A 21,876-nucleotide genomic window follows, 5' to 3' on the forward strand; every position below is an offset into this window, starting at 1 on the left:
CTGAACTAAATTTACATTCCCACTAGCAATGAATGAGTATTCCTTTTTCTCCACAACTTCACCAGCTTCTGTTTTTTGTTTTTTGTTTTTGTTTTTGTTTTTTACTTTTTAATAATAGCCATATAATGAAATTTTTTAAAAAGGCTTTTGAAATCTTATTTCCTTAAAGCCCAAGATCCGTGTTGGCCTTTACCAGAATTGTTTGTTTTATTACCCCCTAAAATAAGATAGTTTCTTTTTCCCATGGTTATCAGCCATTTGCCCTCAACGGTACTGATTTGGACTGGCTAAAATTAGAGCCAGAGTAACAGTAACTCACTTTTATTCTATTTTGTAGTAGATGAAATGTTCAGCATTGATATTAAGTTTTTAACCACTGTGTTGCTCTTTGTTTAGTGCTGAAACAGCTTGACTCCATTTCTTTTGCACCTCGATTCTGTGGGTTTTATAGACAGCCGGTGTTTGGTGCCTGGCCCCAGGACGGGACTCTGCACTGCCACTCATCTGCCATCACTTCTGTTACTCCCTTTTACCCTTGCCTTGCCATCCACCATCACTTCTGTTATTTCCCTTTTAACCCTTGCCTACCTATGTTTTTTCCACTTAGAGCTTTGGGTCTTTTTTAAACACACATGCTGCTATGGTACTCTTTCTTTTAGAACTAGTCCTTTTGAACAAATCTAATAGATCAGTTACTTCACTACTTAGGATGATTCCTGTCTGAACAATAACCTTCAGGATGTTGGCCAGTCTCAGAAGAAAACATATACATATAATGTACATAAATCATATTTGGTAAAGTCAGTTTTATCTAAAACTGAATTTAAGATCTTCAAAAACACTTAAATGACCTTTCTTTGCAGTTTTGTGCTATTCTTTTTCTAAATTTGCCAGTTGTATGTGGTAAGATTGATGGTGAGAATTTATCTGATTACCTTGTGTAGTATTCACAGTATTTGTCTTCATTTTCTTTTTGAGGAGGAATCGAAGTTATTACTTGATCCTTTCTTATCTATCATATTTTTCCAGTGTTGCACTTCAAAAACAAGTGTTATTATGAGTCATTGACCACAGCTGTCATGTTTACTTTCATATCCCAAGTGCTTGTGCAGCTTGGTATGTAAGTACATAGGCATTAAATAAATATTTGTTGAATAAATGGATTGACATTTTCAAAAGGTCAATTATGCAAGCAGTTCCTTTTTGAAAGTTTGTAATTTAGAAAGTTTCAATTATGTTGAAATATATGTGTGTGTGCAATATCTTTAAAAAGCAGTAAAAAAAACATTCTGATAGTGCATGAGTAGCTACAATGGACAACATAAATTATGTTTCTTGTTATTATTTCTGTTTGTATTCTAAAGAGGAAATGCCTGCCAAATTATTTCAGTCTGATATATTCAAAACTCTTCTAATAAAAAAGATACTGAGTTATGTGACATTTTGATATTCTGATGATGATCGTTATTAAGGCAGGGCGTTGTTTCATTGAGTTGTTTATAGTACTGTAAGAATTTAACACTGATCTATTAAAAACAGATGCAATGTTGTCATGAAATGGGATATATGAAAATATGTTAAAGCCTCTTAAATGAAAAAAAAAATTTAGATGCTTTCAAGTAAATTAACAAAATTCAGGGGTTAGCAAAGTATAGCCAAGCACATTCATTCACATTTTGTCTATGGCTGCTTTGACCCTACAGCTCTAGTGAGTGAGTGAGTGAGTGAATAAATTGAATGAATGACTGCTGACCAGAAATTGCACTTTCAAACATTTAACCTGAGGAAATAGTTATATATACAAATAAGTATGTACAGGGATGGTCATTCCACAGCTGTTTGTAATATCAAAACAAGGGAAACCTAAATGTTGACTTATAGAAGACTGGCTAAGTAAGTTCTGGTGTATCCTTATTATACCAGAACTAGTGTATGATATAGCTATTTTTAAAAAGATGTTACAGAAATGTATCTAGTGTTAGGGAACAAGGGTCAGCAAACTACAGCCCTTTGGCCAAATTGGCTCAATACCTGTTTTTATACTACCAGAGCTATGAGTGGGTTGTTAAATTTTTAAGGATTGTTAAAAGTAAACATGAGACAGAGTATGTGACTAGTAAAGCTTAAAATATTTACTATCTAACCCTCTATAGAAAATGTTTGCTGACCTCTGATATAGAATGTTGTATACAATGGAGATTAAATTGGTGGGGATGGGTTTAAAACATTACAAAATAGTATATATGGACCAATACTTTTTTTAAAAAAATGCAATCAATATCATTTAGACACTTAAGATGTTAATAGTTATTTCTGGGTAGACAGGATTAATAAGATTCTATAATTTATGTCTAATTTTGTGATTTTTCAATAATGAGAATGTATTCATTGTTTAAGAAAATAAAAATTTAATATTGGCATGGAGAAAAAAGAGAACTTCTCTCAGTTTCAAGGTGCACAAACATGTTTTTCCATTTTGTAGATGAGGAAACTGAGACTAAGAGTTTAATTAACTTACCTGGAGGGATACAAACATAAGACAGAAATTGCATTGCTGCCAAATTTTCTGTCCAGCAGTGTCACCATTTGATAATTTAAAATGCTCATCTGTCAGCTGAAATAAAACTATAGACTCTGTACCCAAAGGCAATTTAAAAGTATCAGTGTATAATATATGATAAAGGAGGATTATGCAGAAATAACAAACTGCCTGCCTAATGGTATTAAGTGTGTACTGGATAGGTTTACATTTGCTTAAATAGAATGAAAAATTAGTAGCTTACATTTTACATTTTTTAAAAGAAACAAAACCTGTGCACACAGATATTCAGTTGACTTTGTAAATTTGCAAACTGTTACTGCTACATAGTATGGTAATTCATTGCTCTTTCATACCTATAGAGTTTAATTGTTCAAATTCAGGCATGTGACACAGAAAGAGACCATGTCCTGAAGCTTGTGCCCTTCACTGTAAGAGGAAAGACATTTGACTTATCAGATCCTTGTGCAGATAACTATTTACAAAATAAGCAACTCAGAAGGAGAATGAATACAACAGTGAGAAATCTCATTTTAACGAACTGATGGCTAATAAAGAAGCAGTAGGACTATAGAAAGCAGACATGATAGCTCAGCAGCTTTTGGACCATTTAGTGTGTGGACAAAAGGCCTAATATCCTTCTATTATTCCTGAGGAAACTACTATCTTATAGCCAAGAATGATAACTATTATTGCTCTTTAAAAAGCACTTGTTCCTTTAATTATAACCATCTTGTGATTTGGGAGGATTATTCTCTATTCACATATTTGGAAACTGAGGCACAGAAAGGAGGTTAAGTGAGTGTTCAAGGTTGTACAGACCGTTCAATTAATAATGGAAAACTCCATCACCTAGTCCCAACTCTGTATGCGTATGATGGTGATGTTGAGTAAAGGCAGGATCACTCTGCTTTTCACCGACTCATAAAAAACAGATAAGCATGTCTTTAAAACTTATATAAATTATTAAACTATAAATGTTTTAATGCTCTTCAGAGATGAGGTTCAGTTAACAGGAAAAAATTCACTAGTGTAGAATGCTTCGTAACTAAAACATGTCAGGGAATTATGACATACAGTCATGCCTAGGTATCTGTGGGGGTAGGTTTCAGGACCCCCTGAGGATACCAAAATCTACAGATGCTCAAGTTCCTTATATAAAATGGTACAGTATTTGCATATAACATGAATACATCCTTCCATATTCTTAAAATCATCTCTAGATTACTTATAATACATAATATAATGTCAGTGCTATGTAAATAGTTGTTGTACTGTGTAGTTTAGGAATAATGACAAGTCTATAAATGTTCAGTACGGATGCAGCCATACATTGTTTTTCAAGTATTTTTGATCTGCAACTGGTTGATACCACAGATGTGGAACCCACAGATACAAAGGTCCAACTGTACTTGCATAGTCGAGGCTATAATTTTTTCTTTTGTCTTTTTCTTGAACAAATATTACCAAGCTTGGATTGTGTATATTTTAATGATTTCTGATGTCTGCTTGCAAAAGCAGTAGTAAATAGAATAGCCCCAATTTTAACCCTATGATGGATGTCGCATATTAACATCTATGAAGTGGTTTCCACAAATTCAGTTAGAAATCATAGCCAGATAGAGTATGTGCTTTCATAATTCCCTTCCCTTTAGTAGACATTATGTTTTTTTAAATAAAGATGTTTTCCTTTTGATGTGAAATGTATTTTCAGAAATTACTTGTCATATTTAGTGGAAACATTATTCACTATATACTGCATATTTTTCTAAATGTCATGTTGGCGATTTGCCCATTTTTTAAACCTAAAATTGAGATAGAATGAGTAGCTTTAGGCACCGTATAATGACTTGAATTATTGTGGTGTTCTTGCTGTAATTTATTATTATTTATCATTCTTGGGCAGGTATTTTAGTAATTAGAATGCCTACAATAACACATGTGGTACGCTTAAGAATAGTTTGAAGCACTAGAGCTGTATAGCCATTGGGTTTCCTCTCCTTTTTTAACTTCCATATTGAATGTATATTAGAAGGACATGTAACTTTTATCATACTATTTCCTTGCTCCCAGCCCACTGCTCATTTATGTGTACAATAGCATGTACTTTCTTCTTGAGAAAAAATTTGTTAAAGGACTCTAATTATTTCTTAAGATTTATTTTCCTTCATCAGGTATCAGGTGGCCAATACAGTGTTTTTTTGATGTTGGCATTCATATATGTTTGCCTCTTACAACTCAGAAAAGTCCCATAACCAGTGAGAACTACTGCCTTTCTTCCTTCCCTATTTCTCATAACCCTGATGACCCAGAAATCCCTCCACTTATCATAAACGGGAGGCACTAACACAGTGTTAGGACTTCCTTAAAACATCTAATGTGCTCTTTTAACCATCTTTTTAACTTCTCTTCCTGGCATTTAAGGCCATGAGCTTGTCTTATTTTATCTGTCTCTATTTTCTAGACCCTAGTAATCTAGCTCTCCACCTGCTCTCTATCATGAAAAGCCCTTCGTCTTCCCTTTTGATCTCTTGTCCTCCTCCACATTAACCCAGAGCATGTACACAAACATGTGCATACCTACTCCAAAATAAGTACACACCTGTATCTATATAAGTGCCACCTCTTCAACCTTACCTCTCACCCTAGACCTAACTCACTTTTTAAAAAAATTCCCACAGTTACAGCATGTATCACTTAATGTATTCTCTACCTATGGTTTATATTGTTTTATATTGTATATCTTATGCTTATATGGCTTTAAATGGCTGACTTACCTTCCTGGTGGTAAGCTTCTTGAGATCAGGGATTTAATTTTTTCTCATGTATCTCTCTTACAGTCCTTACCACATTGGTTAATGTGTAGTAAGTGCTTATTAAGTCTTAAAATAAGCCTGTCCTGTGGAGCAGAAATGTTCCTCAGAGAGTGTCTTATCTAGTGTTCCCACTTTACAAAGAGAAAATTAGAGCAGTGAAGTGACCCATTTCTTTGTGGCGTAACTGGTGAGTAGCAAGCCCTGAACTAGAACCTAAGGCTCCTGACTCTTAGTTCAGTGTGCCTGTTCCCAGGCAGCCTTGACCACGCTGATGCTGAGGGAAACACTGCCACGAGAACAGGGCATTTACTGCTGCTCACATGGACAGCGGTGATATCCCTGCCCTGAACAACAGCCTGAAGTTCTCCCCAGCATTCCCCCATTTTTTCATCTTGCCTTCTTGACTTTATAAAACCCTCCCTATTCAGAAACTAGGGAATGAATGAGAGTCCTCTCTCAGGGAAAAAAAAAAAATCAATAACAGGATGCAATTTTATTCATTCATATATCAACAGTTACTCATTTTGACTAGGAGATAGCATAAAAGCCACTTCTCTTTACTACCTCTTTTTCTCATGAGAATACATATCTTTAAAAAGCTAGATAAATCTAAAGTGCCTATTCACTAGAACATTCTACATTTAGATTTTTTAACTAGGCTTACAATTAGAAGTGTTTTCCTTTTTTTACATTTTATGCTTTTATGTGTTAATAAACTCAAGACTAAAGGACAGCTACATTGATTCTTCTTGGTTATAATCGATGGTTATTGGCAGGCTAGCATTGTAGCCTTTTTATTTTGAAAGAAACAAGTTGGGAAGATCTCTGTGCTTTAATATTTCAGGAAAATAAGCAACACTCTTTTCGTCTAATTGCCTGAAGGCTAAAAATTGAATTGTATTGAATCACGGGAGAAAAACAAAGTAATTAACAAAAGCAGTCATCTAATTAAATATGTTGTTTTTAAAAAAATGAAGTTTGTAATGAAATTTGACGAATACAACACGTAATTTTTTTTTAATTTAAAACTTCAGTTTTAGGTTTTGATCAATTACAGAAACAGAATGAGAAGAAAGAAAGAGACAGTGGTGTGCACACAGTGGAGAGTCCCTCTGAATCAAAAGGATCACGCGTCTCTGAGATGACAGGAAGCTGGTATTCACTTGGGTGTAGCTGGCAGTAAACCATCCCACATCAGAGCATTTAACTAGGAGAATAGGCCCTCTCTGAACTTCAGTTTCCTCATCTGTGTATCAGATTATAGAACTAGATAACCTTTGATGTCCCTTCCAGCTCTAAGTTTCTGCTGGATTAATTATTTTTACATATCTTTATTCTGATATTTAAATCTTTCACGGGTCTACTCTAAAAAGCCAGAATAGCTTAATAAGTACTTACTGGTTTAATGATTGATTTTGGCCCGTATTATGTGCAAGTTGATCAAGTCAACTAACAGTGTATGGGTTATTTTAGTTATTTGCAGCCAAAGATATTTATTGTGTCTGTGGCATCTTGTGCTGAAAGCTTTATGTAGTGAAAATGAGTAATAGGTAAACTCTGCTTATCCTAATGGTGAATTGGTGTTTGATCTTTTAATGGTGAAGTTATCAACATGAGCATTTGAAGAAAGGCTTTGATATTGATTGTGCATTTCAAACTGAAGCATGTCTGAACTGAAAATATTTCCTTCCAAATCCATGTGTTCTTATTCATTTCTTTTTCCCTTATTCTTTGCTCTGGCATGTATATATTCCTATATAGTTCTTTAGGGAACTGCAGACTAGAAAGGCAAAGAAAACCATATGTCTTGTTTACAGCCTTGTCTAATGCTATCTGTCAGTGTAAAGTAAAAAGATAAATGTGTTTATTTAATAGATTTTAAATTTTGAAGTTTTTAAAACATTGATCAAAAACAGCAATAAGACTGTGATGTTACTTAAGTGTAATGAAAAGATACAGTTTTCATGTAGTTATTTTGAAATTCTTAACTTTAGGCTATAAAAGTTTTTATTTAAAGTTATTTGTTAGTTACATGTTCGAAAGAACTGTTTCATCATATTTTACCACCCTTCTTTCAGCAAGTTACATTGTTTTGACTTTTGCTATGAATGTAATCAGAATCCCTAGAATGCAAAATATTTTAGAAAATTTTTGTTGGATCATAAGATGTCTGCCCATCCCAAACTGATTGCTAGTTGTACAAAAACCATATTTTCTTTTAGTGGACATTAAAAAATATCTTCTATTAGCAGGGATTACATTTTATGAACTGTAATTTTTCACCTGGTTCTCTTTATAAAATCCTCCCCACCAAATAGAGGTACCAACAAACCCCAGAAACCAAGATTGGTGAAGAATTGGTTGGCAAATTAACATTTCCTATCTTCAAAAAATGATATTTGTCTTGCTTTTTTCCCAGTCACATTTTAGTACTAGTTTTGTGGCTTCTGAGTACTTATTTTTCCAGTGATAAATCAAAAATAGAAATGATCAGCCCTACTCTCCTTTTTTTTTTTTCTGGGGATATTGAGAACCAGAAGAGTTAACTGACCAGCCCAGGCCTCACACGGAAATAGTAGTGCAGCCAGTCCAAGGACCTGGGTCCGGGGGTTTCTCCATCATGCGTATCCCCATTTGAAGTAGCACTAAAGTACCATTTAGTGTACTTTTTGTAATAATTTGCTTTTTAGCACATCATCTAAGATGTGCTACTTAAAACTTAATTGCCCTTTAGAATGATTTGTGATATGCCTCCTTCATTCTCTCAACAATTTTAATTTTACAAGCTAGTTTTATTTGAAGCGCACCAGTTTAGGTAGACGGATGTTCTCTTTTAGAATCTGTGTTCTTCCTCCAGCAACTTCATCAGAGCTCAGGAGGAGATAACAAATCAAACATTGAGAATTGAAGTTGATTTAGTCTCATGTATGATTTGATTAAAGCATCAATGAGCTAATTAATATTTTTATCTAAAAATATTTTGTAATCGTGCCCTAATTGTGCCCAAGGTTGAGACTCTAGAATACTGGAGATAATTATTTTCAGACAGTAGCAACTAGTGGAATGGGATGGAGCACTTTGCAAACAATATAATATCAATGGTTTCTTATTACAATGCCCCAGGTATGTTATTAGGTTGATGCAAAAGTACTTGTGGTTTTGGACCATGAATTTTATTTTATTTTATTTTATTTTTTTGAGACGGAGTCTCGCTCTGTCGCCCAGGCTGGAGTGCAGTGGCCGGATCTCAGCTCACTGCAAGCTCCACCTCCTGGGTTCCCGCCATTCTCCTGCCTCAGCCTCCCCAGTAGCTGGGACTACAGGCGCCCGCCACCTCGCCCGGCTAGTTTTTTGTATTTTTTCAGTAGAGACGGGGTTTCACCGGGTTAGCCAGAATGGTCTCGGTCTCCTGACCTCGTGATCCGCCCCTCTCGGCCTCCCAAAGTGCTGGGATTACAGGCTTGAGCCACCGCGCCCGGCCTGGACCATGAATTTTAAATCGTTATAACTAGGCTCAAACACATCTTTATTAATCAAAATAGGAACCATTACAATCAACACATTTTTGCCGACCAGAAATAAGTTTGTTTATTCCTGTAGTGTAAAAATCCATGCTTTGGGATTTGACAAACTCTTGGAAAGCATTTTCCGCATCCTTCTGGTTGTGGAAATGTTTTCCCTGTGAAAAGTTGTCGAGATGCTTGAATAAGTGGTAATGGGTTGGCGAGAGGTCAGGTGAATGTGGTGGATGAGACAAAACTTCATAGCCCAATTTGTTCAACTTTTGAAGTGGTTTTGCAACATGCCGTCAGGCACTGTCATGGAGAATTGGGCCCCTTCTGTTGACTAATGCCAGCTGCAGGCATTGCAGTTCTCCATGCATCTTATCGATTTGCTGAGCATACTTCTCAGATATAATGTTTCACCAGGGTTCAGAAAGCTGTAGTGGATCTCACCGGCAGCAGACCACCAAACAGTGACCATTACCGTTTTTTTGGTGCAAATTTGACTTTGGGAAGTGCTTTGGAGGTTCTTCTCAGTCCATCCACTGAGCTGGTCATCGCTTGTTGTCATATAAAAGCCACTTTTTGTCGCACGTCACAATCCGAGAAATGGTTCATATTATTGTGTAGAATAAGAGAGGAAGACATTTCAAAATGATGATTTTTTTGATGTTCACTCAGCTCACGAGGCACCCACTTAGCCAGTTTTTTCACCTTTTCAACTTGCTTCAAATGTAAAATGACCATAGAATGATCAACGTCGAGTTCTGTGGCAACTTCTGATGTAGTTGTAAGAGGATCAGTGTCAATGATTGGTCTCAATTGGTCGTTATCAACTTGCCAAGGCTGGCCACTATGCTCCTCATGTTTAAGGCTCTCGTCTCCTTTGCAAAACTTATTCTTTCTATTTTTTTTAAGACAAGAGTCTCACTTTGTCACCAGGCTGGAGAGCTGTGACATGATCTTGGCTCACTGCAACCTCCGCATCCCAGGTTCAAGGGATTCTCCTGCCTCAGTCTCCTGAGTAGCTGGGACTACAGCCATGCGCCACCACGCCCAGCTAATTTTTGTATTTTTGGTAGAGACGGGGTTTCACCATGTTGGCCAGAATAGTCTTGACCTCTTGACCTCATGATCCACCCACCTCTGCCCCCCAAAGTGCTGGGATTACAGGCGTGAGCCCCTGCGCCTTGCCGCAAGATTTCTTGAATCACGACTGCACTGTATGTTTGTTAGCAGTTCCTGGGCCAAATGTGTTGTTGAGGTTGTAGTTTGTCTTCGCTACTTTACCACCCATTTTGAACTCAAATAAGAAAATCACTCGAATTTGCTTTCTGTCTAACATCATTTCCATAGTCTAAAATCAACATAAAATAAACAGCAAGTAATAATTCATTAGGAAAAAAATTAAGAAAGCGAGAAATACCCATTAAAATTATATGTAACATAACCACATTTAAGAATGTATTCCAGTATCAAACAGCAAATTCCAACAATGCAAAAACCACAATTACCTTTGTACTCACCTAATAATTAATCTTAGATTGATTCATTTATTTATTAAGTGAACATTTATTGAGTGCCAGCTGCTTCCATGCCCTCATTGAGATCGTATCTAGTGGAGTTATCAAACAATAAGCAAATAAAATAATTAAGACATGATAAATAGTGGAAAAGAAACAAGGTGATATAATAAATAGGGATGGCCAACTTTGTGTGGGGTGGTTAGGAAAAGACCTCTCGAGGGGTCATTTACGCAGATTCCTGAAGGTAAGAATGAGCGAAGCATGGAGAGAGCTCAGGAAAGAGCATTGCAGGCAGAGGAAACTGCAAGTGTAAAAACCCCGATATGGGAAGGGGCCACTGTTCCTGTCTGTTAACTGAGAATATTAGTTCTTCCTGCCTACTACTCATAGGAGCCCTGTGGTGATATCCGTAAATTTAAATACAAAATGACTTAATCTGGGTTAGATCTGTATAATAGGCAGTGAAGGAGAAATTGGGGTCTTTTTCTCTACTTCTAGGAAGAAAAAATTATTGGGGTATATGAGAGAAAACACACAAGAAAATGTTCAGAGATCTCTCTCTTGCCTTCTGTATCTTCATTTAGGGATCTGTATCAAAGACCATATTGTATGGTACTAGTTGTCAGTGTGGGAATTCACAGAAGGCAAAGATCTTGGCCTGGAGTCTTGGCCTGGACTTGACTTTGCCCTTAAAGAATAAGTAAATTTGGACCAGCCAAAAGGAGGCGGAAGAGAGTGATTTAAAATGAGAGAATGTATAAATAAAGTTGCTAAGATGGACTGAATATGAATGAGTACTTAAGACCATGAAGACTCAAAAGCTGGAGCTGGAGCCAGAGCCAGACGGACGGAAAATAATTGAAGGGTCTGATTCATAAAGGTGGTTGAATGGTCAGTAGAGCAGATTTGACTTGATGTTAGACAAGAGAGGAAGTCATGATCATTTCTTGAACAAGAAAATTTATAGTAAAAAGAGAAAGTTGGTAATATAAATACAGATTAATAGAAATGAGGAAAAATTATTAATGAAAATAAGGGAACAAGCAGACTAGATAGGAGGACCTTCTTTTTTTAAATCATACATTTCATTGTACCTGGCAATGAGAACATGGCCTATGCTCCTATCAGAGAATGAACTGCATACAAGACATTTCAGATGAGTTAACAATGATACTTGGTGACTGAAGCAGGCAGTAAATCAAAAATGCCTGCTCACTTGAGTCCAAGGGACTGACCAGAAAGTAATATCAGTGATAGAGCTGGGGAAGTTTGCCCAGGATATTAAAAGATTAATTCCATGCTGGACATGTTAAGTTTCAGAAGATAACAAGACACCCAAATTGTGATGGGTGTACACAGGTAGAAGTACTGAACTAGAGCTAAAATAGAAAGTTGAATTTGAGAATGCAAATAGGTGATGAGAACTGAGGCTTTAGCTCTTGAGAATGCATGCACATGATTAAGAGTGTGTGTATGTTGGGGAGGAGGCAAGGAGACAGGTGGGGAGTAACTAACACACATACACGCACAGAGAGAGAGAGAACGAGAGAGGAGTCTGATTAAGTAGAAGGTACCAAAGCAACGGTTGGATAAAAGCCAGCTTCTTGAGGAAATACCATTATCATTATCACCATAAAAACTACAACTACCTGTTAGTGATTACTATGTGTCTTAAAGTCTTTAAATATAATAACTTATTATTTCTTTCCACAGCCTTTAAAGAGTAAATGCTGTTGTTATCTGCATTGTACAGATGAGGAAGCTTAGGACAGAGAAATTAGGCAAGTTGTACAAGATTGCCCAGTTTGGAGAAGTGGAGCTGAGATTCAAGCACAGGCATTGTGCTTCGAAGCCTGAGCTCTCAACTCCTGTGCCATATGGTTATACCCAACTTCATGTTTTAATTACATGGTTTGACTTTGATCTTATGTAAGTTTCTTGAAAAGGAGTTAATTAACAGTTTTAAAAAGTTGGGCAGAAACCAGAAAGTCAACAGATGGCTGGGCAGTGATTGGATAAATCCTTATAGCAGAAGACAACGTGAAATTTCTCTAGGGTAAGGCAGAGAAAGGGAAAGAAGAATATACCCTTTGCTCTGCTTTTTTTTCTCCTCTCCATACGCTACAAGTTATTGATATAGGAAATTATCCTCTTTGACAAGAGTTACAATAATTTGTGGAGAAAATGGCACCTCTATTTTTTAGCATTTTCTATATACTACAAATGTGCTTATTTGTATACAAGGAATATCAGTTTATCTAAATTGACTGTCAACCAAAGTCATTTCTTTCTTGACTTCCACTACTAAATGAGAGTTAGATTCCAAAAGATCTATGGTATGCATAAGGAAAATTTTAAATTAAAAAATAATTTTTTTTAAGATCCCAAAAGATGGGGTTTGGGAAGTAGCGTCAACATTGGTATTACTGGATTACCTTCCATCTGGGAGCCCAGGTGCCTGGATGTCTTAGTGGAGAGGCTCAGAACTTAGGGCAGGAGTTAGACACTGAAGCCCTTCCCTCTGGGGAGAAGCCACACACGACTTCTTTGTTGATTGCTTTAGTGAATGCTTCCCCAGTGGCCGACAGAGAACGTTGCTTCTATTTTCCATCCTCTTCGGGGCTCCTCCAGCCTCTCTCACTTCTTCCTTGTTTGAGGAGGAAATGGTACACTTCCAGTCCGCCATGCTGAGTCATACAGCTTAAAGGACGGGACTAGGCACCTGCTTGGTGCTACAACTGTAGCAAGCCTTTCTTCAGTAAATAAGCTAGTGCTTTTCTTTGGACCTAAAACTGAGGATAGATCTCATCTAATTAATCTTCCTAAAACACAGTTCTGCACAGTAGAATTGGCAGCTCAAAAACTTTCATTATTTTTCCATTCTAACCAGAATAAAAGTTGTAGCCTTACATTTGTGGCCCTCCATGTTTTGGCCTGAGCTGTGGATGCCTGACCTCATTTACCAGTATCCCCTTTTTTCAGGCCGGCTGCCCAATTCCCTGTTTATTCTGTAGGGCCCCATTTGCCTTCTTCTGTGGGGAGGAGGCTGATCCCTCAGGGAGTCCCTCTTTACTTTCCAATCTTCACTCCAGTCTGTGGTATTATCGGCCCCAGTTCAATGCTGCATGCAGTTCTCATCTAAATGCTGTCTCCAGCATACAGCCTCACTGAACTCACCTAGTATTTTATCTCCAGCTCTCATTTTATCTGTGTTCTAGATATTTATGTGCATATAATTATCTTCCCTACTAAACTCTGGGCAGAATCTGTACCTAATTTAACTTAGTATTTTTTATATCACTTACACTTAACATCAGAGAAAGTTAAAGCTACAAGGGCTGAGAAGACACATAGACCTGTGATAATGTCTTTTTAAAACTTCTCCTTCCTCTGTGCTCTAGTAAATAACAGTGCTGAAGGTGGGATAGACCAGACCTCCTGGTTCTCAGTCTTATCCTCCAACAACAGTGGTTCTCCCACTGGCTTGCATGTTGAAATCACCTGGCATCGCCTGTGATGCTTTTAAAATCCTGATCCAGAAGCTTACAACCAAAGAAATTAGAATCTCAAGAGTAAGACGTTCACATCAGTAGCATCCAGATCTCCCCACATGATTCTAATGAGCAACCAAGATTGGGAATAAATATCCCCCAGTGTGATGGCCCCTGGACCATTGTTGCTTTACTGGGTAATTCTGTTAATTTGGTAAACTTTTTGTCAGATATTAAGGTAGAAAATATTAAAGTAGAAAAGTGGTAACTGTTAGAAAATAGTGTAGTACCTCTTGTTTTGCTTGCAACAGTAGCTTACAGTTAACTGTTTAACTTTTCAGATTTTTCGAAAGAAAGCAGTGGAACTTGGGGTAAAATTACTACCTGCATTTCATACTCCCTCTGGAATACCTTGGGCATTGCTGAATATGAAAAGGTAAAACTCTTCATTTTCAACAACATGTTTTAAGTTGAAATATTCAAGATTGTTGCTTAATAAGTATACATGAGATAGATAATTACTTGTATGATGCTGGTGACTAACAGACTCCACTGGGAGTCTTGAGATCTGTCTTTTCGTTGGCAGCTATTAGCTTTCCAGTGTTCCATAGCCTCAGATGTGTCCCCACTGTGGGATGGCATGACCTCAACAGAGTCATTCAGGCCAGACAGGATTGGAGGTTTTCACTGTTTCATAGTGACATTGCATCAATGATACTGTCTCTCTCCATAAATACCAAAAGAATCCCATTATCTTTAAAGTTGTCATCAAAGCATTTCACTTCCAAAGAAGCAAATTCCTAAGAACCTTTATTTCAGTTGAGCTACTGGTTAGAAGTATGGCAGAGATACAATATTTGGCCTAATCAGATCCCCCATAAAAGGAGCTGGTATAATGGAGACTGGGAGCACCTGCGGTTACCCAGCCCCCAGTTGTAAGAAGGGAAGGCAGCTGATGCACTCACTCAGATCAATCCAACCTTCTCATCTTCTTTGGTGGAGAACCCTAATATGCCAAGTTCTTGAGAACGTGGCCCCAGTTGGAAAACACACACACACAGACATACATACCCCCAGGCTGAACAGACTTTCTGGTGTTCTCTGATGTTTTGAAGTTAAACTGAATGAAATTGAGCAACCATTTTGCAGCTGATAAAAATAATTTCTTCTTGGCAACATGCATGAATTTTTAATTATAAATTGTATCCACTCTCAATCCCATTTACTAAATACGAGTGACTTACCCAAATTCGCACAATAAGCACTGGCAAAATTAATAGTATCAGTTCACTAAAATTCCCCATTCCTTTGCCTGATCAAGTACACTCCTTGAATCAGCTATACTTCAAGGTGTGAGGATGATTTATCATCTTAAAAGTTTTCCTGTAGGGGAAGAAGTGACATTTCGTATTTATCTACAATATTACTTTTCAAGATGTGCTTTTGGTGTCACTTGTACATATATACTGTTCTGCGAATCACTTTATTTCACAGTATGGGCCAAGGTATAGGGAACAGCTGGCCTAAAGCTGCTTTCTTAGTTTTGGAAGGCTGTCACCAGCAAAAGTTTCAAAGGAGGGGGGAAACATATATGTGGCAAAATCATATTTTTTAATTACCTTCTCAGAGAGACGGGCGGATCACGAGGTCAGGAGATGGAGACCATCCTGGCTAACATGGTGAAACCCCGTCTCTGCTAAAAAAAAAAAAAAATACAAAAAACAAAAACTAGCCGGGCGAGGTGGCGGGCGCCTGTGGTCCCAGCTACTCGGGAGGCTGAGGCAGGAGAATGGCGGGAACCCGGGAGGCGGAGCTTGCAGTGAGCTGAGATCCGGCCACTGCACTCCAGCCTGGGCGACAGAGCGAGACTCCGTCTCCAAAAAAAAAAAAAAAAAGAGAATGTAGAAAGCTACCCAGGAGAAGAAAAAAGGGGGGTTTAAAGATGCTTTTTAGACTAGCTGTGTTAGTCATTGTTGACTGACTTTGAAACTCTTGGCAAGAATTACCAGTGGAGAGACACTGAATGTGCTGGCTGTAATATCGTAATTCTGCTCTTCCCTCTCAATTTTGAAAATCGTTTTGAATGTGTCTCTTTGTCAACATCTATATGTTAACAGCAGTGTAAACTTATTGGTATTATCTGTTCACATTCCTCTGGTATTCTGGTTATTGCCTAAAGATAATTGGTTTCTTTACCTTTTCTTTGTCAAAACTAAGCATTTATTTGAGTCTCTGCTGTGATAAAGATTTCTTACTAAGTCCTGGGAAGAGTTTCTACTTCACTTTATTCAAGAAGATAACAGGCATGTTCTTTCCCTCAGGGGACTCACAGCCTGGTTGGTAAAGCAGAATATATTTTTTCTGTGTTATACACTCACACATGTAATTGACAAACTTAAGATGGGCCAAGGAGAGATAATAAGTACTCACCAGGTTGAATTTAAAGCAAGCAGCATTTTGAATTGGGAAGGTTTATGTATTTGGAGACAAAACATTAATAAGTCAAGTTGTATTTCAGTATTTGTGCAAGCTGAATATATGCAGAGAAACTAAATAATTCACTCATATACTACATTAGGAACTCTATTCCAAAAGCGGTTCAGAAAAAAAATATTTTTAAATTGTCTTTTCTTCCACATCTATTATAAATTCTTAATTTGATAAGAATTCTTAATTCAATAAATTCTGAAATTGTGATTTAATAGAAAGTACTCATTTGATGACCTAAATGCTATACACAGTTCCTCACTAGACTAACATGTTTCCTTCACCAATACGATCGTAGAATGAGGATGCATAAGTTACATACCTCCGCTAAAAGAAAATCATTGCCTTTCTAGTATTAGGTTTTGGTAGAACTCAATTTCTCTAATGTGAAAATGTCAAAGTTTGGTGTCTGTCCTTGTTATTACTATTAGCAAGAAGCCTATGCTTTTTTTTCTCCAACCTGAAGCAGAAAAATTACCTCTGTGATTGTAAAATCAGGCATTTCACCATTACTGTATTTCCAAAGGTAATTCAAGTCTAGGTAGAGTAGACTTAGATTTGGGGGTTTTTTAAGTGTGTTCTTAAAATAGTGTAGTTAATGTTCCCATTATTCGTTTCTATCACAGGGCCTACAGTCTGGGCATTCCTCATAATTATTCTGTCTTTCTTGATAAATGAGTTAGTTTTAGCTGTACACTATTTTATCACTTCTCTGTGTGGATTTTTCTGATGCCTGCTTGGTGTTACATTAAGTTAGTAGAGCTGTCTACAGTGTGTGCTTTTATTGCACACCGTCAAGGCATAGGTAGGAAATGACTGATCTTCATTCAGACTCTCATTAGCAGTGAGGTGACGAATGAGGCACAACCCCTCACCTGTTTTATTTCCTGCTTTGTAAAGCTTTATTTACTGACTGTTCTAATTATCTGATGAAAATACATACAATGTCATTAGTTACATTACAGTTTATATTATAATTAAATTGCAGATTGCTCTACTTTAACTGAAACAGGGCTTTAATTAAGAATAGTACATAGCTGCCTGTTTTCTAATAGTGAAAGATTATCCTAGGGAAGCATGTAATGTGTATATTGTAAGAAAAGGTGATAGCCCCTTGTTGGGTTTATTAATACTTTGGTGGTATAAAATGTTTAAATATTACATTATAGTTGGTTAATTTTAATAAACACAAACTATGAAAGATGGTCTAATAGGTTAAATATTGTTAGAGTATTTTCCTGTATCTCCCTATGTTTTTACTCGACAGTTAAAGCATAAATTTCTGCATTATTAAATTTGCTAACAATTTTTTAAAGTTCCTGGTTTCAGATTTGAAAGAAGTGTATTATATTTTCAAATGAAGCAGAATACAATTCCATACTTTCATGTAATAGGAATATGAAAATATCAGTAAACAAATTCTCTGAACATAAGCAGATCAAATTGATTTAATGGTGCTAGTATTCTATGAGGCAAAAATATTGCTTAATTATCCTAAGAATGTTCTGTAGCAGTGATATAAGCCTGAGTATAAAATCAGAGCTCCATCTTACACTTTATATTTTATTTATGTACTTTATGGATCTGTTAAGAATTCAGAGACAAGTTTAGCAACTGTAGAAAAGTTTTTTAAAAAGAAGTTACAGTCTTTCCAAGTATTTTAAGTTATCTTTCTTTATGGTTTCGTTTTCTTCCCCCAGTTGGAGTTTTTTAAAATATTGGGTTTCCCACTTCCCTCTTTTATCTATTTTAATTCATTTGGCCATTTGTAGTCTTCTGGAAATAGTAATCAGCAATGCTTTAAGATTTTAATAGTGGTATGTACAGTTACTGATGTCAAACATTAGAATATTATTACCATAGTTAAAGCTGCTATTAGCAGTCTGTCTCTGGAAAATTCACTTAACTATCTGGGTTTATCTTTTCATAAGTAAAACTAAAATAATAGCAATAATAATACCTGTCTTGACCTCGTAAGGGCTTTTATGGAAATCTGTTTAGTTAATGTGCAGAGTGCTGTGAAATAGATGGACATTGAATTTTTTCTTAATTTATGGTTCTGTTCTCAATATTTCATTATGAAAGAGTATATATGAATATGGTATATGATAAAATAGTATATTTCCAGAACTGACTAACTTGATTCTGATGTCCTTTTATGGTAGGATTTCATTTTTAAGCCATCAGTGCTCCTGACCTGTTCAAGCTCGAGTTGTATTTTTCTCTGACAGAAAAGAGATGGTAGAACCAATTGGATGTGTGGAGAGAATGTCTCAATGTGGTTTATGTAGGATGGTGGTGGCTCCATGCTCAAGCTTTTATTATTTTTTAAATTATTTGGTATCCACCCTATAGCATCAAAACTAGATTTGCTCCCTAAACTTACATTTATTCGAACTATGTACTATAAACTGGAACTGTTCAGCCAGTTAGATTTTAAAAGGATGTGAGGCAATACAGGGTTCTGTGCTTATCCCAAGTCTTACATGCTAGCTAGTGCCTAATTAATGTGGTGCAAACCCAGTCTATGAAAGTGTGTGTGGGGCGGGAGGGGGGGCGAGGGGGGTCTGCTATAGATAGCCACATAGCCCTGTTTCCTAGTTCTTGGACTGTTCTGCTAAGGGTCTAACTGTTCTGGTTGCTTTATATCAGTGATTCTCAACTTTCCCATGCCTTAGAATAACTGGGATTCTAACATATATATATACACACACATACACACACACATATACATACATACATACATTTAATTGCTGCCTTCATCTTTCCCCTTCCCCCAGTCTGTTTCAATTGATTTGGGGATAAAATCCTGGCATTTTTTTAAAAACCTCCCAGGACCTTCTAATACTCAGCTAGGGTCAGGAATCCAGCATTTATATGCTGAGGATAGCTTTATTTCTCATCTCAGTTGCATTTGAAAACATTGGGTTGAAAACGTTTCCCTATTCACTGATGGTCAGTTTAATTATTGAAATTTTAAAATCCTAGAAAATTACTTTGAAAATACCCAGCTTTAATAGAACAGTGCTTCTCAAACTTTAGAATATATAAGAATTGCCAGGAGAGATCATGAAAACATATATTGCTGGATCATAAACAGAGAGTCTGATTCTGTAGGCGTTTAGTAAGGTTTGATAATTTGCTTTTCTAACCAGATTCCAGCTGATGGGGGAAGCTACTGCTGGTGCTGGTGCTGCTGCTGCTGCTCACCCCAGGACCACACTTTGAGAACCATTGTAATAAGAAATGACTGAGCCATCAGAGGCATGTAGTTAAATCTCAGAGCTGTTCAGTGAGGCAGCCAGGTCCACTGTTGGGGAAGCAGGAGTGGGGCCTGTGTTCTGTTTCTATCATTAGTTTACTTTGGTTAATAGTTACACAAAGTTTCCACTTAACTCTAAGCAGTTTGTTGCTTCTTCTGGAAAGCAGCCAATTCCAAGCAGTAATTACCCAGAGTTTGCGTGTCCTTTTTCCCCTTGTACTTTTTTTTTTTTCAATCCGGTGAGACTGGAAAACTAACCGGCATTTTTAGCATAGAGGAGGAAAAAACAGGCATTTTTAATTAGAAACTTCTGGGTTACTGTTTAAAAGTAAAGCTGTTTCCATAAAGTCACACTTGTAGCTTCAGGCAAAGTGGCCTTACTATAAACAACTGGTAACCTGGCCCTGTACCTAAGGGTATTGGGAAGAATGAAGCAGAATCAGGGATTACCCTCCCACCAGATGAACAGGAGGGAATAGAGGTCTCTTCTGTGATCATTTAATCCTCTCACCGAACTTTGGATCACTACAGCTCTGCCAGGCACTCAGTACCTTGACCAAACTAAGGACATTTATTTATTGCAAGTGGACAGTTAAGGATAGCGACACTTAATTTAAATGTACTTTGTGTATAGCCCCCTTTTTGCAGACATTAGGGACAAGCAAGTCTGAGCAAAGGATGCTTTGATGTTGTTAGTCATGCATTGTGAGGCAGTAGGAATCTGAAGAACCTCAGGATGCCTGAAAGGTTTCCTTTCTTCCCACCTCTCTGGTCATAATTGAAGTTAGCACTCAGGTAAATGGGTTTTTTAAGTGTCTTTTATTTTCTGAAGGAAGGGGCAGACCATATCTGCCTCTGAACACAGGCTGTCGCGGTCCTCATTTCTTCTGCTCCCCACCCTCCCTCCTTTTCCATGAATTTCCATCTGCTCAGGCTCCTGCTGTGTTTCTGATAGGGCAAGAGCAGAAAATTGACATGAATGGAATGACCAGGTTCATGTTTTACTCAACAATAAATTAGATATTTTAAAATATTTTTCGATACTTTCAGAAGGTTCTACATTTTAAGGGTAAATTGTAGCATATGAATAATTAAAGTGCAGAAATTTATCAAAGGTGATATGTAAGAGAATTTAGAGGCAGTTTATCCAGAGAGTTGCTTAAATCTCTTTTTAAATGACTTGTGATATATGGGAAGTCTGTTAAGAGGGCTTCCTCACCCTTCAATTTTGGGCAAATAGAACCTTGGTTCAAAGCAGATGGGACTGGATTGTTAAATATGACCATGACTTTTCCCATAGCATCTACCACAGTTTAAGCAGTTAACTCACCAGGAAAATTTCATGTAAGGACAATTATAGTTATTTTAATGCAACAATTTCAAAGTGGCTTTCATCTCAAGTTTTTCAAATGCACAGAACTAGTGTTTTACAGATTCAGCTTTGTTCACTCTGTTCACACAATTGGTTGCGAATCAGCCTCAGCAATTTGAAATTTATGCTGTGTACAGAACTTAGATCGGGAACAAGTCAGAACGCGTAAATTCATATACCTCCCTCACAAGCTAGCAATGGAATAATCTTCAAGGAATTGACTTCCTCAGGTTTTCAATGACCCAGCAATCAATTTTCCTGTGATTAATCTCAAGACTGGGCTTATGTTGTTATTGTGGGATGAACCTTTCAAATATCTAATTAATAAAGTTTAATTTAAAAATTTATGAAATCGTTTGAATACATGGTTGAAAATCAGCCCAAGTATCAAGGCACTTTATCAGCCCTCATAATTGTTAATCATTGTAAATATTCAACTAACTACATTGAATCTTTGGGAATTGGAAGGTCAATGTAAAATATTTAGGCTACAGCCAATAGTTTTAAAGGCCTCACAGTCTCAATGGATACATTAACTACTCCATGTTTCCTGCTTGTGCAGTAATAGTTATAGATGATCTGTTCTGAAAAATGGGATGAACAATAATTAATTGCAGTTCTTTTTATTAACTAGAGAAAAAAGTGATGGAGCAATACTGAGAATTAATTGCAGTTTACAAATCTGGAAATTAATGTGCAGCTGGGCATAAGTACAGGCAGTGCAATTTGGTGATTTAGCAATCATGACAAATTATCTTCATCTATAAGGTAGAGAGTTGTTAGGATTCCTTTATTCATCTTTTAATAATAGACCCAGTTTCAGGAAGACTTTATGTGAATGCTCATGTTGCCCTTTTATCCTGAAAGTGTGAGTTGGAGT

At 36.8% G+C, this 21,876-nt stretch overlaps 1 protein-coding gene across 3 annotated transcripts in view; it reads left to right on the forward strand.

The window, feature by feature from the left end:
• MAN1A1 (mannosidase alpha class 1A member 1) overlaps window positions 1–21,876 on the forward strand; it is a 168,058-nt gene that overhangs the window by 87,488 nt on the left and 58,694 nt on the right. For all 3 annotated transcript variants that reach the window (XM_009206199.4, XM_003898248.5, XM_031667464.1), the window contains exon 6: window positions 14,217–14,311. In XM_009206199.4, coding sequence (XP_009204463.1) covers window positions 14,217–14,311 — 95 coding nt within the window. The remainder of the gene's footprint in view (window positions 1–14,216; window positions 14,312–21,876) is intronic.

Source organism: Papio anubis, chromosome 6, assembly GCF_008728515.1.
Source record: "Papio anubis isolate 15944 chromosome 6, Panubis1.0, whole genome shotgun sequence".
Classification (NCBI taxonomy): domain Eukaryota; kingdom Metazoa; phylum Chordata; class Mammalia; order Primates; family Cercopithecidae; genus Papio; species Papio anubis.